The sequence below is a fragment of the Danio rerio genome, chromosome 24 (assembly GCF_049306965.1).
Source record: "Danio rerio strain Tuebingen ecotype United States chromosome 24, GRCz12tu, whole genome shotgun sequence".
Lineage (NCBI taxonomy): Eukaryota > Metazoa > Chordata > Actinopteri > Cypriniformes > Danionidae > Danio > Danio rerio.
The window spans coordinates 21,757,596-21,771,454 of record NC_133199.1 but is presented as its reverse complement, the minus strand read 5'-3'; the positions used below and the strand labels follow the sequence as shown (position 1 = coordinate 21,771,454).

At 45.4% G+C, this 13,859-nt stretch overlaps 1 protein-coding gene across 5 annotated transcripts in view; it reads left to right on the top strand.

The window, feature by feature from the left end:
* Positions 1-13,859, top strand: part of cntnap2a (contactin associated protein 2a) — a 760,628-nt gene that overhangs the window by 280,580 nt on the left and 466,189 nt on the right. For all 5 annotated transcript variants that reach the window (XR_012399148.1, XR_012399149.1, XM_009297353.4 and 2 more), the window contains 1 exon segment: positions 7,190-7,300. Coding sequence is in view for 3 of the 5 variants with exons in the window: in XM_009297353.4 (XP_009295628.1) it covers positions 7,190-7,300 (111 nt within the window). In the remaining 2 variants the exon portion in view is untranslated.

The following is a 13,859-nucleotide window of genomic DNA, read 5'->3' as shown; positions in this document are numbered from 1 at the left end:
AAGTGTAGTACTTCAAAGCATTGCTGCATTAACACTATAAATTAATGAAATACAGAAGTTCCCCTTCGGGGGGAACTTCAGCACTATAAGTGGATTTGATTTGTAAAATCCACGCATTGGGAGGATTCGGATCAGAAGCCGCTTGTCTGGAGAGTATTGAACGGGCCAATGAATGAAATTAATTGGCAGCGTAAGCTTGCGCAGGTGTGCGACATCTGCAATTATCTCAGCATATAAGCACACCTGAAGCCAGCAGACGCCATCCTTTTCGCTTCAGATCCTTTCTGAGTGAGTCGATGAGGGTTCCTCTTGCTGATCAGCACTTCAGAGCGAACGAGTGTGTCTCCCGGTCCAGAGTGGGTCTTCGCGGTGGCAGACGGTCGAGCTGGGTTACTCCCTTGCCTGCGGTTCTTTGGGTCCGGTCCTCCAGAGCGGTGCGTATAGTTGCAACTTTCCTAAAAGAGCAACACAGTCGTGCAGCACGTCCTTTTCAGGATGGCGCTCCGACTGTGCGTTTCTGGATGCGGGGGTTTCCTGGCTCCGGATGATGGACACGATCACTGCATTGCATGTTTGGGGGTCCAGCATGTTAATGCGGTGCTCGCGGGCGGTTCATGTCGTCATTGCGATGCCATGACCGTTGCACAGCTAAGATCGCGGCTAACTTTCGCAAGAGAGCGAGCCACCCCAGTTGCCTCCTGTTCTAAAAAAGCAGCGGGCGCTCGGGCAGATCTGAGGGTTTCAGCGGGAGATAATCCGCCGCCCACGGGCTCGCGGACCTCTCGCTCCTCACGGCGCTCCATCCAAGCTTCGGGTGGTGAGAGTGATCCGTCTAACCAGATGGTAGCTCTCACACTCGCTGACACCGGAGATCAGATGTCCTCCGCGGCATCGGAGGGTGGGCTTTCACTGTCCGACGAAGATCCGGACCCGCTCGCCCCCTCCGGGCAGGTGAGCGCTGTCAAATCGGATCCTGATGCGGACATGTTAGCCGTGCTTTCCCGGGCTGCTTCGGCCGTGGGGTTGGAGATGGTTTATCCCCCAGCTCCGCGGCCGGACCGACTAGATGGGTGCTACGTAGAGGACCAGAAGGCGAAGCCTTTGAAGCCTCTCGTCCCCTTCTTCCCGGAAGTGCACAGTAGGCTCACGCAGTCTTGGAGGGCACCTTTCTCTGCCCGTGCTGCGAGTGCCTCCGCCCTCACCGCCCTTGACGGCAGAGCTGCCAGGGGGTATGAGGCGATCCCGTCAGTGGAGCGCACTATCGCGGTCAATCTTTGTCCGCGCGGCGCCTCTACGTGGCGGGGTTTGCCCCGCCTCCCGTCCAAAGCCTGTAGGTTGTCTGCCTCCCTCGGAGCCAGAGCTTATAAGGCTGCGGGCCAGGCTGCTTCTGCTTTGCACGCGATGGCCACCTACCAGCGCTACCAAGCGCAGGCGCTGGCCGAGCTGCACGAGGGCGGGTCCAACCCAAGCTTATTACATGAGCTGCGCACCGCGACCGACTATGCTCTTCGGACTACTAAGTCCGCCGCGTGTGCGCTGGGGAGGACGATGTCCACACTTGTGGTTCAGGAACGCCACCTCTGGCTAAACCTGGCCGATATGCGCGACGTTGACAAAGTTCGCTTTCTTGACTCGCCCATATCCCAGGCTGGCCTGTTCGGCGACACCGTCGGTGAATTCACCCAGGAATTCAAGGCGGTGAAAGAGCAGTCGGATGCGATGGGCAATGTCATCTATCGGCGTGGCCGTAAGCCCGCTCCGCCCGCCGAGCCATCCAACTCCGCTGTTCCTCGCCGAGGGCGCCCACCAACGAGTGCTGCCCCGCCCCCGCCTGCGCCTCCGGCCAAGCGGGCGCGGCGTTCACCTCGAAAGCAGGCAGCCCCTCCTGCCCAGGGCGCCGTTAAGTCCGGTAAACGGACCGCGAAGCGTCCCTGAGACAGGCCATCCGGAGAAGAGGAAACTTGCTCTTTCCCCGCTGGAGGGCGGGGCCCCGATAACAACGGTACTTTTCAGTGCCACCAAAACATCAGTAAAAGAGCACTTTTTCCCTTCCCCGGATGTGACTGCACGAGTTCTGCCAGTCCGGGACGCGCTGCCTTCCGGCTCGCAGACTCTACGTGCTTCGCCAGTGGCTCACGAGCGCTGGGGGGACGGTCTCCCTTCCCTCAGCCCTCCAGCCCCCTCTCCGGAGTCAGGGTGCGGAGCCAGAGCGAATCGCTCTCCTCCAGCTCTTCCGCGGGACCCTCGTGCTTCCCGGATCAGCACACCCACTCCGCGCTGCCCCACCGCTGGTACGTCAGCGATTGTAGCGATGACTCCATTAGCGAGGGCTCTGCCTGCCTGGTTAGCGCGGGCCAGCCCCTCGCGGTGGCTCATACGCACAATCAGACTCGGTTACGCGATTCAGTTCGCGAAACGGCCCCCCAAGTTTACGGGCGTGTATTCCTCCAGGGTCAACCCCCTGTCCGCCCCTGTCTTGCGAGAGGAGATTGCTGCCCTCCTGGCGAAGGGTGCAATCGAGCCGGTTCCTCCAGCCGAGATGGAGAGTGGGTTTTACAGCCCATACTTCATCGTACCCAAAAAGAGCGGTGGGTCACGGCCAATCCTAGATCTGCGCGTTTTGAACCGCTGTCTGCACAGGCTGCCGTTCAGAATGCTCACGCAGAGGCGCATTCTCCAATGCGTTCGTCCTCGGGATTGGTTTGCAGCCATAGACCTGAAGGACGCGTATTTCCATGTCTCCATTCTTCCACGCCACCGCCAATTTCTGCGGTTTGCGTTCGAGGGTCGAGCGTGGCAGTACAAGGTCCTCCCCTTCGGGCTCTCTCTGTCTCCGCGGGTCTTCACCAAACTCGCGGAGGGTGCCCTAGCGCCCCTTCGGCTCGCGGGCATTCGCATACTCAATTATCTCGACGACTGGCTGATTTTAGCCCACTCTCGGGAGCAATTGATTATGCACAGGGACAAGGTGCTTCGGCATCTCCGCCTACTGGGGCTTCAGGTCAACCGAGAAAAGAGCAAACTCGCCCCCGTGCAGAGGATTTCTTTTCTCGGGATGGAGCTGGACTCGATCACCATGGTAGCGCACCTCTCCGAGGAACGCGCTCGCCTGTTGCTGAACTGTCTGAGGGAGCTCGACAGCAAACTAGTGGTCCCACTGAAGTTCTTTCAGAGGCTCCTGGGGCATATGGCATCCGCAGCCGCCGTCACGCCGCTCGGGTTGCTCCATATGAGACCACTTCAGCACTGGCTTCACGATCGGGTCCCCAGACGCGCATGGCACGCGGGCACACACCGGGTCTCGGTTACTGCGCTGTGTCGCCGCGCCCTCAGCCCTTGGAACGACCCCTCGTTCCTACAGGCCGGTGTGCCTCTAGGACAGGCGTCCAGCCATGTTGTTGTTTCAACAGACGCTTCCAACACGGGTTGGGGGGCCGTGTGTCGCGGGCATGCGGCTGCGGGCCTCTGGAAGGGTGCCCAGCTGCATTGGCATATCAATCGCCTAGAGCTGTTGGCAGTGTTCCTCGCTCTCCACCGCTTTTTACCGGTGCTGGAGCGGCAACACGTGCTGGTCAGGACGGACAGTATGGCGGCGGCGGCGTATATCAACCGCATGGGGGGTATGCGCTCTCGCCGCATGTCTCAGCTCGCCCGCCGTCTGCTCCTCTGGAGTCACCCGCGGCTGAAATCGCTGCGCGCCATTCACGTCCCAGGCACGCTCAATCGTGCAGCCGATGCGCTCTCACGACAGCTGTTACGTCCTGGAGAATGGAGACTCCACCCCGAGTCTGTTCAGCTGATATGGGCGCGATTCGGGGAGGCCCAGATCGATCTGTTTGCTTCCCCCGAGAACGCTCACTGCCAGTTGTTTTTTTCCCTGACCGAGGGCTCTCTCGGCACGGATGCACTGGCCCACAGCTGGCCTCGGGGCATGCGCAAGTATGCGTTTCCCCCAGTGAGCCTGCTCGCGCAGTTTCTGTGCAAGGTCAGGGAGGACGAGGAACAGGTTCTGCTAGTTGCGCCCCTTTGGCCCAACCGGACCTGGATATCAGAGCTCTCACTCCTCGCGACGGCCCTCCCCTGGCGGATCCCTTTGAGAGAGGACCTACTCTCTCAGGGACAGGGCACCATCTGGCACCCTCGCCCCGATCTTTGGAACCTCCACGTGTGGTCCCTAGACGCGAGGAAGACTTAGGTAACCTACCGACTGCGGTGGTTAATACCATCACTCAGGCTAGAGCCCCCTCCACGAGGCGCGCCTACGCCCTGAAGTGGAGTCTATTCACTGAATGGTGCGTCTCTCGCAGAGAAGACCCCCGAAATTGCCAGATTAGTGTTGTGCTCTCTTTCCTTCAAGAGGAGTTGGACAGCAGGCTGTCGCCCTCCACTCTCAAGGTTTACGTGGCCGCCATCTCCGCTTATCATAGCGCGGTAGCTGGCGGCACCGTGGGAAAGCATAACCTGGTCATCCAGTTCCTTAGGGGTGCTAGGCGAATTAATCCATCTCGCCCCCCTCTCATGCCCTCTTGGGATCTCGCCCTCGTTCTCACGAGTCTGCGATCCGATCCCTTTGAGCCACTCGAATCAGTATCTCTAAGATTTCTGTCCCTGAAGACAGCTCTGCTGGTTGCGTTGGCCTCCATCAAGAGGGTCGGGGACCTGGAGGCATTTTCGGTCAGTGACTCGTGCCTGGAATTCGGGCCGGATTACTCTCACGTCATCCTGAGACCCCGCCCCGGTTATGTGCCCAAGGTTCCTACCACCCCCTTTAGAGATCAGGTAGTGAACCTGCAAGCGCTGCCCCCGGAGGAGGCAGACCCAGCCCTTTCTTTACTTTGTCCAGTTCGCGCTCTGCGCATTTATGTGGACCGTACTCAGAATTTTAGATCATCTGAGCAGCTCTTTGTCTGTTATGGCGGTCGGCAGCAGGGAAGTGCCGTATCAAAACAAAGATTATCCCACTGGATTGTGGATGCAATTTCACTCGCTTATTCGAGTCGAGGTCAGCCGTGTCCCCCGGGAGTTCGTGCACACTCCACTCGGAGCGTTGCATCCTCTTGGGCGCGTGCACGCGGCGCCTCTCTAACAGACATCTGTAGAGCTGCGGGCTGGGCGACACCCAACACATTTGCAAGGTTTTACAATCTGCGAGTGGAGCCGGTTTCCTCAAGGGTATTAGGTAACCCTTTGGTGATTGAGGAGACAACTCGGTAGGGTGTTGAAACACGCTTGCTGCGCCATTCTCCCTAACACGGAGGTACGTGCGCCTTTTTTATCTGTCAGTAAAGTTCCCCGTCAGGTGAGCCCTGCAGATTCCTCCGTGGCCCCCAGCACTGACTCAGCGGAGGAGTCACTTGCTGGCCCACTACGTTGTAGGTCTGCCCGCTGGTCAGCCCGCGTTTTGGGTATAGGTGCCTGCTATGCGTGATCCCCACTAGGCGATCCCATATGCTTATTCCGCCACGGTTAAGTCCCCCCCCTGGGCGGACCCGTGTCTTCCCTCTCCGCTAACCACTCTTTTGCTATGCGTACTCCCCCTTTTTAGGGCTAGTCCATATGTAAATTCTGCCATCTATCCCCCCCTTGGGTAACGGATGGCCTCCGCAGCGTCCTCCCTATCGGGATTGCACGCTTCCCAACGTACTGTCGTATTTCCTAGAATTATCTAGATGCTCACGACTTCCCAAAAAATATATCTAAATCCGTAAAACTTCTGTTGAAGTAGGATAAATTAGGGCCAGGGACACGTTGGAGGACCGCGCCCCCCATGATGTGGGTGCGTCACGCTTGCTTGACTATCTCCTCATCGGGGGTGTTGGTAAGGTGCAGTCATTATGGCGCTTTCAATGGGCTCCCAATGCGTGGATTTTACAAATCAAATCCACTTATAGTGCTGAAGTTCCCCCCGAAGGGGAACGTTCGAGGTTACTAAAGTAACCCTTCGTTCCCCGAGGAGGGGAACGGAAGCACTATACTCCGTCGCCATAATGACTGTCCCTTAGCTGTTTGAAAGTCTCTTCAGCTTAAAAGGATGGCGTCTGCTGGCTTCAGGTGTGCTTATATGCTGAGATAATTGCAGATGTCGCACACCTGCGCAAGCTTACGCTGCCAATTAATTTCATTCATTGGCCCGTTCAATACTCTCCAGACAAGCGGCTTCTGATCCGAATCCTCCCAATGCGTGGATTTTACAAATCCTCGGGGAACGAAGGGTTACTTTAGTAACCTCGAACGTTTCTTCGCACGGTGGCTCAGTGGTTAGCACTGTCACCTCAATACAAGAAGGTTGCTGATTTGAGTCCCGTCTGGAAAAGTTGGCGTTTCTGTGTGGAGTTTGCATGTTCTCCTCATGTTTGTGTGGGTTTCCTTCAAGTGCTCTGGTTTCCCCCACAGTCCAAAGACATAAATTGTAAACTACATTGGCTGTAGTGAGTGTGTGTGTGAAAATACTGTTTAAATGTTGCATTTATATTTTATTGTAATTTAGTTTCTTGTAAAACTCAACTTTAAACAAAATAAATGAAACATTTCTGTCGTTTGGTTTAAATAATAGCATAATGCTACACTGTGCTTGTTGCCATTTACCTTTAACACTTCATAACAGTGCTCGCAGTGAATGTAATCATTATTTATAGAGACGTGCTTTTGAATATGCCAAGCCTTATTTTTTATAATTTGATGGTGTGTTGGGCATGTGTCACCCACTGCTTTTATCACTCTTTCTCTTTTCCTTATGAAACTGATAAACCAATCATCTCTTAATATGTAAACACATCAAGCCACATATCTTGAATTCTCTTGAGCATAATGACTAATTCACTGCTATTTCTCTCCACACCTACTGGGAAAGTGCACTTGTCTTGGCATTTTAGCCTTGTAACCGCGAAGCCCTCAGACCTGAATAATGACCAGCGGGAGCACAGCCTCCATCCTCCAAACGCTTTGACTCTTTAATATAGCAGTGTTAATAGAGCCTGCAGTCAGAAAAGGTCTTCCATCATGTGCATCTCAGCTCAGTAAACATTTGGCTTCTCTCATTTCTTCCTGCATCTTGTGGCAAGGGTGCTTTTAGTCTCCTAAAATAAATAGATTTGAAATTGAAGTGCTGCTTCACTGCTTTGTGTTGGGTTATTTCATGTGATCATAATGTTTCTTTCTCTTCCTCTCTCTCTGTGTTTTTCTTCTGCAGAAAAATGTGATGAAGCTCTGGTCACACAACTACTCCACAATGCCTTCACAAGCTCTTCTGTGTTCGCTAGTAGCTATGTTCCAGGATACGCCAAACTTAACAAAAGAGGAGGTACTGTAAATGCTTTTTATAATACAGGGGTGCCCAAACTTTAGCTTATGAAGAGCCAAAAATCAAACTTGATTGAGGGTGGTGGGCTAAAGTTAAATATACCATTAAAGCTGCAATGGTAATTTCCTAATGTATTAATATTTTAAAATAAATAGAAACATTAATTCCTTTATGTCGCATTAATAATAATAATTTTTTAAAACATTTTATAATGAACTTCTTACAATAAAAACATTAACACATTTATAACACAATGGTGTTCAGGGATGAGTACACAAGTCAAACATATCATTTCAGTTGGCTTTTTTTATCTTAACAATTACAGTTTTTCATGATTGCTAACATACTAAAAGTTAACGTTTCCCACAGTTAGCAAAACCGTACACTCAAGGAGCAAAACACAAGGCTAAATCTGCACATCTGTAGGCACATTGTCAGCTTCACACTTTTTGCAAAACATTACACACATTGATAAGCAAATCACTAAACACACTTGGATGCTTTTGACACAGAACTTTTTCATAATGGAATTTCCTTGCAATTTCAAAGCAAAGGCCTTCAAATGAACACACACATGAACCATACGTTAAACACAGCCATCAGGTGTGCACACACACTGCTGCAAAACTGTAGACACACCAATCAGCTTTAACCACAATAAAAAAGCAATAGGTATAAACTATTAGTCTTCAATAAACATGCTTACAGTAGTATACCTACAAATAGTGGTGTTCAATAAATATGTTTTACAGGAGCTATAAATATTAATTTTCAATAAATAAGCCAATGTTGCAGTATGGAAGAGGAAGCACGAAAGTAAGGAAGATTGGTAAACAAGAGACAGGTGATGGAATGTGTTTTTTACATTGAAATGTATACATCACCAGAAAGCTGAATAAATACACTTTACATTTGTTGCATGGTTTGTTAGGATAGGGCAATATTTAGCTATCAGTCTATCTCTGTTTGGTGAATACAGTATGTTCATGTACTTTATAGCAATACCTCTCAAATCCTGTTTACATCAGTATTATTCAATTAAAAATGATACAAGTGTTTAAGACTGATTACAGCAGTGTGTAAATGAAGCAAACAGATTTATATTGAATGAAGCGTGTATGTTCTCTACGACAGTGTTTCTCAACTGGTGGGTCGCGACCCAAAAGTGGGTCGCGGGAACATTTTCAGTGGGTCGCGGAGTGTGTGATCAAAAAAACAACAAAAGTTTAATATTTAACTTATTTTGCTTATATAGGACTTTTATTTTGAAATGCGCATGCGACAACCATACCATTAGGGTATATGCTGAAGTATGCTAATGGGACATTTAATTTGCTTTCGGCGAACTGTATGCAATGCAAAAACCGGCGTGTATAAGGTCTGTTTTCTTTAAAAATCAGCGATCTCCACTGGCTGAGTGAAATCCGATATAAAGTGGTCTCAGATTGTACAAGAAGCACTGCATTAAATTACATTTTCCCCCGCCATGTCTTTATAAAATGAGCATTTATTTTACACCAGTATATTCAATGGAGCTTTTGTGCTAGCCTGCTGATTCTGACGGGCGCGTGCGAGTAAACCGCTTTTTGTCTCGTTTTACGCTTGAGCAACTAAATGAATGCCAAAGTTTATTTAACTGAATGTATTTTAATAACATTACAACATTGATGCTGTAAAAGGAACCGTATAAAATGGAAAAAAAAGTTCACAACAGGTCACCGGAAGTTTATCAGTATGGGAAAAAAAACACTAGCTCGGCATTTACCCAATTGACGTGAAATTCCAGCGCAAGTACGACCCTGAATATGTAAAGTGTGGATTTACATATTTTGACGACAAAAAAGGCTTAAAACCTCAGTGTTTCATATGTAGTGAGGTGCTTTCACAAGAGAGCATGAAACCTAAATTAAAACAACATTTAGAAACCAAACATCCGAGTTGTGAAGTTTTGGATGAAGTGTTTCATTTTGCGAAAGTTCTTATGTGTTCTGCTGTTTGTGTGTGTGGATATGTAAATTGTGTGTAGTGTTTGACAAAATGAGACAATGTATCAATGAATTTCAAAATTGTGCTTGGCTTTAATATGACATATTTGACTGTAGGCCTACATACAAAACTTTTCACAGAGCTCAGTTAAATGTTCTTTGATTAGTTATTAATAAACTGCTAAATCCAAAATTAATAATAAAATTCAGCTTGTAATTTAATATAGTTTAAATAAATGCATTCAATACAATTTAATAGCCTATACAGGCTCAATAAATATAACATATTTTTAATTAAATAAATAGCCTTTTTTTTTTTTTTAAATGGCCGAGTCCATGTTTATTCCATGGAATTAAACAGAAATGAGATAAATAAGTATATTTCGTGTATTTGAAGAAGCAGTCTATTAAATTAAAAAAATATATATATATTTTTTTTATAAAAAATAAAACCTTTAAAACCTTAAAAACTTAAGTAGGCTAATAATAGTGTATATAAATAAAAGATAAATATCTTTTTTGTGAAAGCAAGAGAGAATATTGTGGGAGTGCTGTTTTAAAGTTCGCTGTCTCAAATGACTAACAGTTGTGCATTACCACTACACATTTTATTCGTCGTTGACAAAAGATTGACAAAATTACTAATGAGCATGCACTGCTCAAGTCAGATTCTGATTGGTCTGCAAAGTCGAATACACCTCAAATAAGCATGATACAAGACTCAAAGAAACAGAATGACAAGATTATAAAAGGGGAAATAAGAAACACAAGACTAAACAGACGTGACACCTGTTTTTTCTCGTTCACATTTTCTATTTCAATAGCTCAAAAAACACTTCTGGGCTGTTGTGTGTTTGTTTTTTTATTTTATTTTATTGCAAACAATATATTACTTCAATATAAACCTCAATTTCACAGGTGCTCAGATGTAATATAGTTTTGTGTCAGTCCAATAAACATCCATGCAGTATACGACACCACAGAGTCATTACTTCAATAACTCCAGCCGGGAGTTATTGCGTGAATTACTGAATTACAGTGGCTCATCCCATTATGCCTAACTGCGCTTTCGGAAAACACTATGTGCTTAAGACTAATTGAGCGAAAACCTACAACAGATGTGACAACGTTATGATTTATATCAGTGATGTGTGCGCCATTCACATATTTATTATTTCACACATTTTTTGGTGTTGTTGTTTTGTTTCTCATCATTCAATGAAAATGTTGTTTAATTAAAATGGAAGTTTTTGTGTCCTTGTAGGACATCTCTAAAGTTTAGACTGGCATCTGTTACAAAACAAGGGCTATATTGTTGTTGTTGTGAGGGAGAAAATTGAAAGAATTGAACCTTCTGCTAATTGTGCGTCAGAAGCTTTAGTTTTGCTTGTGTTTTTGTGGCGTTAGGCTCCCAGGGGAGAGTAAATTCAGATCCAAATGGATGTTTTATATATGAGGCTCTCTGTGGGAGTCTGTAGAGGCAGTGGGACTGATTTTAAAGGCTTTAAATTGCATGTTATTTCCAAGCTCAATGAGTCACTGGGCTCTATTATGTATACAAAATACTGTAATATTAATTGGCACTGTAACTATGCCTGATATTACACATTTTTTATAAAAGCACTTAGGCACAGTGTGACATCCATACAAATTATTCTACCTTATTCTACCTTGAGGAGACACACAGTACTGCCTGTGCTTTAATAAATCGCTGTTCTTTGTAGGAGAGGTATTACAATGTTGAGGTGTTTTATGAGGACATGCTCTGTGTCCTCGTTAATTAAAACTGTGAAATCATATTTATGCAGGTTTTTTCACCTTCAGAATTTGCCATATTGGGTTTAGGGGTGGGTAATATAGAGTAAGTATATAATTAGTAGAGTATACAGTATGTTTACAATATAAAATACATTATGCATATATTGTATTCCATCAAACAGTGCTTGCATATTTCTGGCACTTTACCTTATGGAATATCAGATCACTGAAATATGAGCACTCTTTTAAACAGTAGCTCCGGTAGACATGTTATTCTATCCATGAAATGCACTCTATAATTACTGCCATATATTGATCTGGCAATCAGATTATGTTTGTTTTGTTTTAATTGTGACATATATTGGTTTTAGAATTATTTTACTCTTGTTATTGTTAACTACAAGTATTAAATTGAATTTATTTAATATATTTTTAATATAAATTTGCATTTTACATTAAATAAAGCTGAAATTAAATGTTTTATATGATAAATAAATACTAATGTTTTTTTTTTTATTATATTAATTAAACAAAGAATCATCATACACATTGGTTGATATTTAATATTTAACAATTACATTTACACTCCCCAGTCACTTTATTGAGTACACCTGTCTAAATGCTTGTTAACGCAAATTTCTAATCACCCAATCACATGACAGCAGCTCAGTGTATTTCAGCATATAAATATGGTCAAGACGATCTGCTGCAGTTCAAACTAAACATCAGAATGGGGAAGAAAGGTGGTTTAAGTAACTTTGAATGTGGCTTGGTTGTTGGTGCCAGACAGGTTTTCTGTATATTTCAGAAACTGCTGAAACCATCTCAGGGTTTACAGAAAATGGTCAGAAAAAGAGAAAATATCCAGTGATGTGTATTTATGTGGCTGCAAATGCCTTGGTTATGCCAGAGAAGTATGGCTAGACTGGTTTGAGCTGATAGAAAGGCAACAGTAACTCAAATAACCATTTGTTACAACCAAGGAATGCAGAAGAGCATCTCTGAACACACAACATGACTAAACTTGTGGCAGATGGGCTACAGCAGCAGACGACCACACCGGGTGCCACTCATGTCAGCTAAGAACAGGAAACTGAGACTACAATCCGCACAGGCTCACCAAAATATGACAATAGAAGATTGGAAAAATGTTGACTTGTCTGATGAGTCTCAACTTCTGCTGTGATATTCGGATGGTAGGGTCAGAATTTGGTGCCAACATGAAAGCATGGATCCATCCTGCCTTCAATGGTTTAGGCAGATGGTAGTGTAATGTTGTGGGGAATGTTTTTCATATTACCTCAGACTGGTTTCTTGAACATGACAATAAGTTTACTGTACTCAAATGGCCTCCACAGTCACCGCAGTTATGAAGACAAAAAGGGGTCCAACCTGGTACTAGTAAGGTGTACCTAATAAAGTGTCCAGTAAGTGTATTTCTCCTTGCTCTTTGCGTGAGCTTTTTCACATCTTAAAGTACATCTGTTGTAATGCTGTGATAATACAAGTCACTAGCAACATTTAGATGATTCTGCTGATGTTAGAGCTGTTAGTGTGATTTTTTTTAAATAAAATAATTGTTATAAATGTATTTTAAATACTTATTTATAATTTTTAAATACTTATACTTAAAATATTATTATTTTTATTTAATTTACATACAAATTGATTAAATCAGCCAAATAATTCATATAACACATTCCTCAAATTATCTATTTTTCTGCTTTACACAAGACATGCATGCACACACACACACACACACATGCACATGAACACACAAACAAGCAAATAAAATAAAATCAGCTTGAAGGGTAAATAAATAAAATATAAGGAATGATATTTATGAATTATTAAAGAGCTGTATGACATGTTATGATTAACAATAGAACACATTTTGATAACCAACTACTAGAAGCTACGCAATATAAGCCAAATGATTACTAAAGTGGCAGATTTAAAAGCTCAGATAACATAAAAGTACAGACGATTGGCAGGTGGCAGTGCTAAAAGCAGCTTCTAGGTGTATGTAAGCCTGGCATTTTCATTCAGCCACCTTTCCCAGTGAAGGCCAGTGGGGTTTGTGTGAATAAGCAGTGGGAGATGCCCTCTGGCTCTGCCTCCATCAGTAGTCAACACAGTGAAGCAGGGTTTCCTGATACTCTGAAAGCTGCACAGTGGCGTCCAGTGAACATGTTCTCCAAAACGCCAGATCTGCACACACGGGGCTTCATATCACTGACATGACAGCTTTGTGCACCATAGCCATTCATCCGTATCGACTGTAGTGCACTTTAGAAGCAACCGTTTGAGTAATGTTTGAAGAGACAACAGATCTGACTTGAGTTTTAATAAGATCTATTTATTTCATTTATCTGTAGTTTATAAGTCAACAATTTGCTTTTCCTGAAACAAATAATGAAAGAATTGTTCAGAAATATGTAAGCTGTAAAAGCTGTTGCAATATAACATTCAATACCATATAAATGCATATAAAACTGAATAGTTGATAGATATTGATTATACATGTCATTCTAATGCCCGTTCATTAACCCATCCCTCTGTAGACATCTTTTTATCTTCTACAGAAGGGTGTCACCAATCTCATTCCTCGAGGTCCGGTGCCCTGCAGGGTTTAGCTCCAACTTGCCTCAACACAACTGCCTGGGTGTTTCAAGTATACCCAGTAAGACCTTGATTAGCTTATTCAAGGGTGTTTGATTAGGGTTGGAGTTGAAATCTGCAGGACGCCGGACCTCCAAGAACAAGTTTGGTGATCCCTGTTTTACAGTATCTATTCATTACAATTCAAAAGTCTT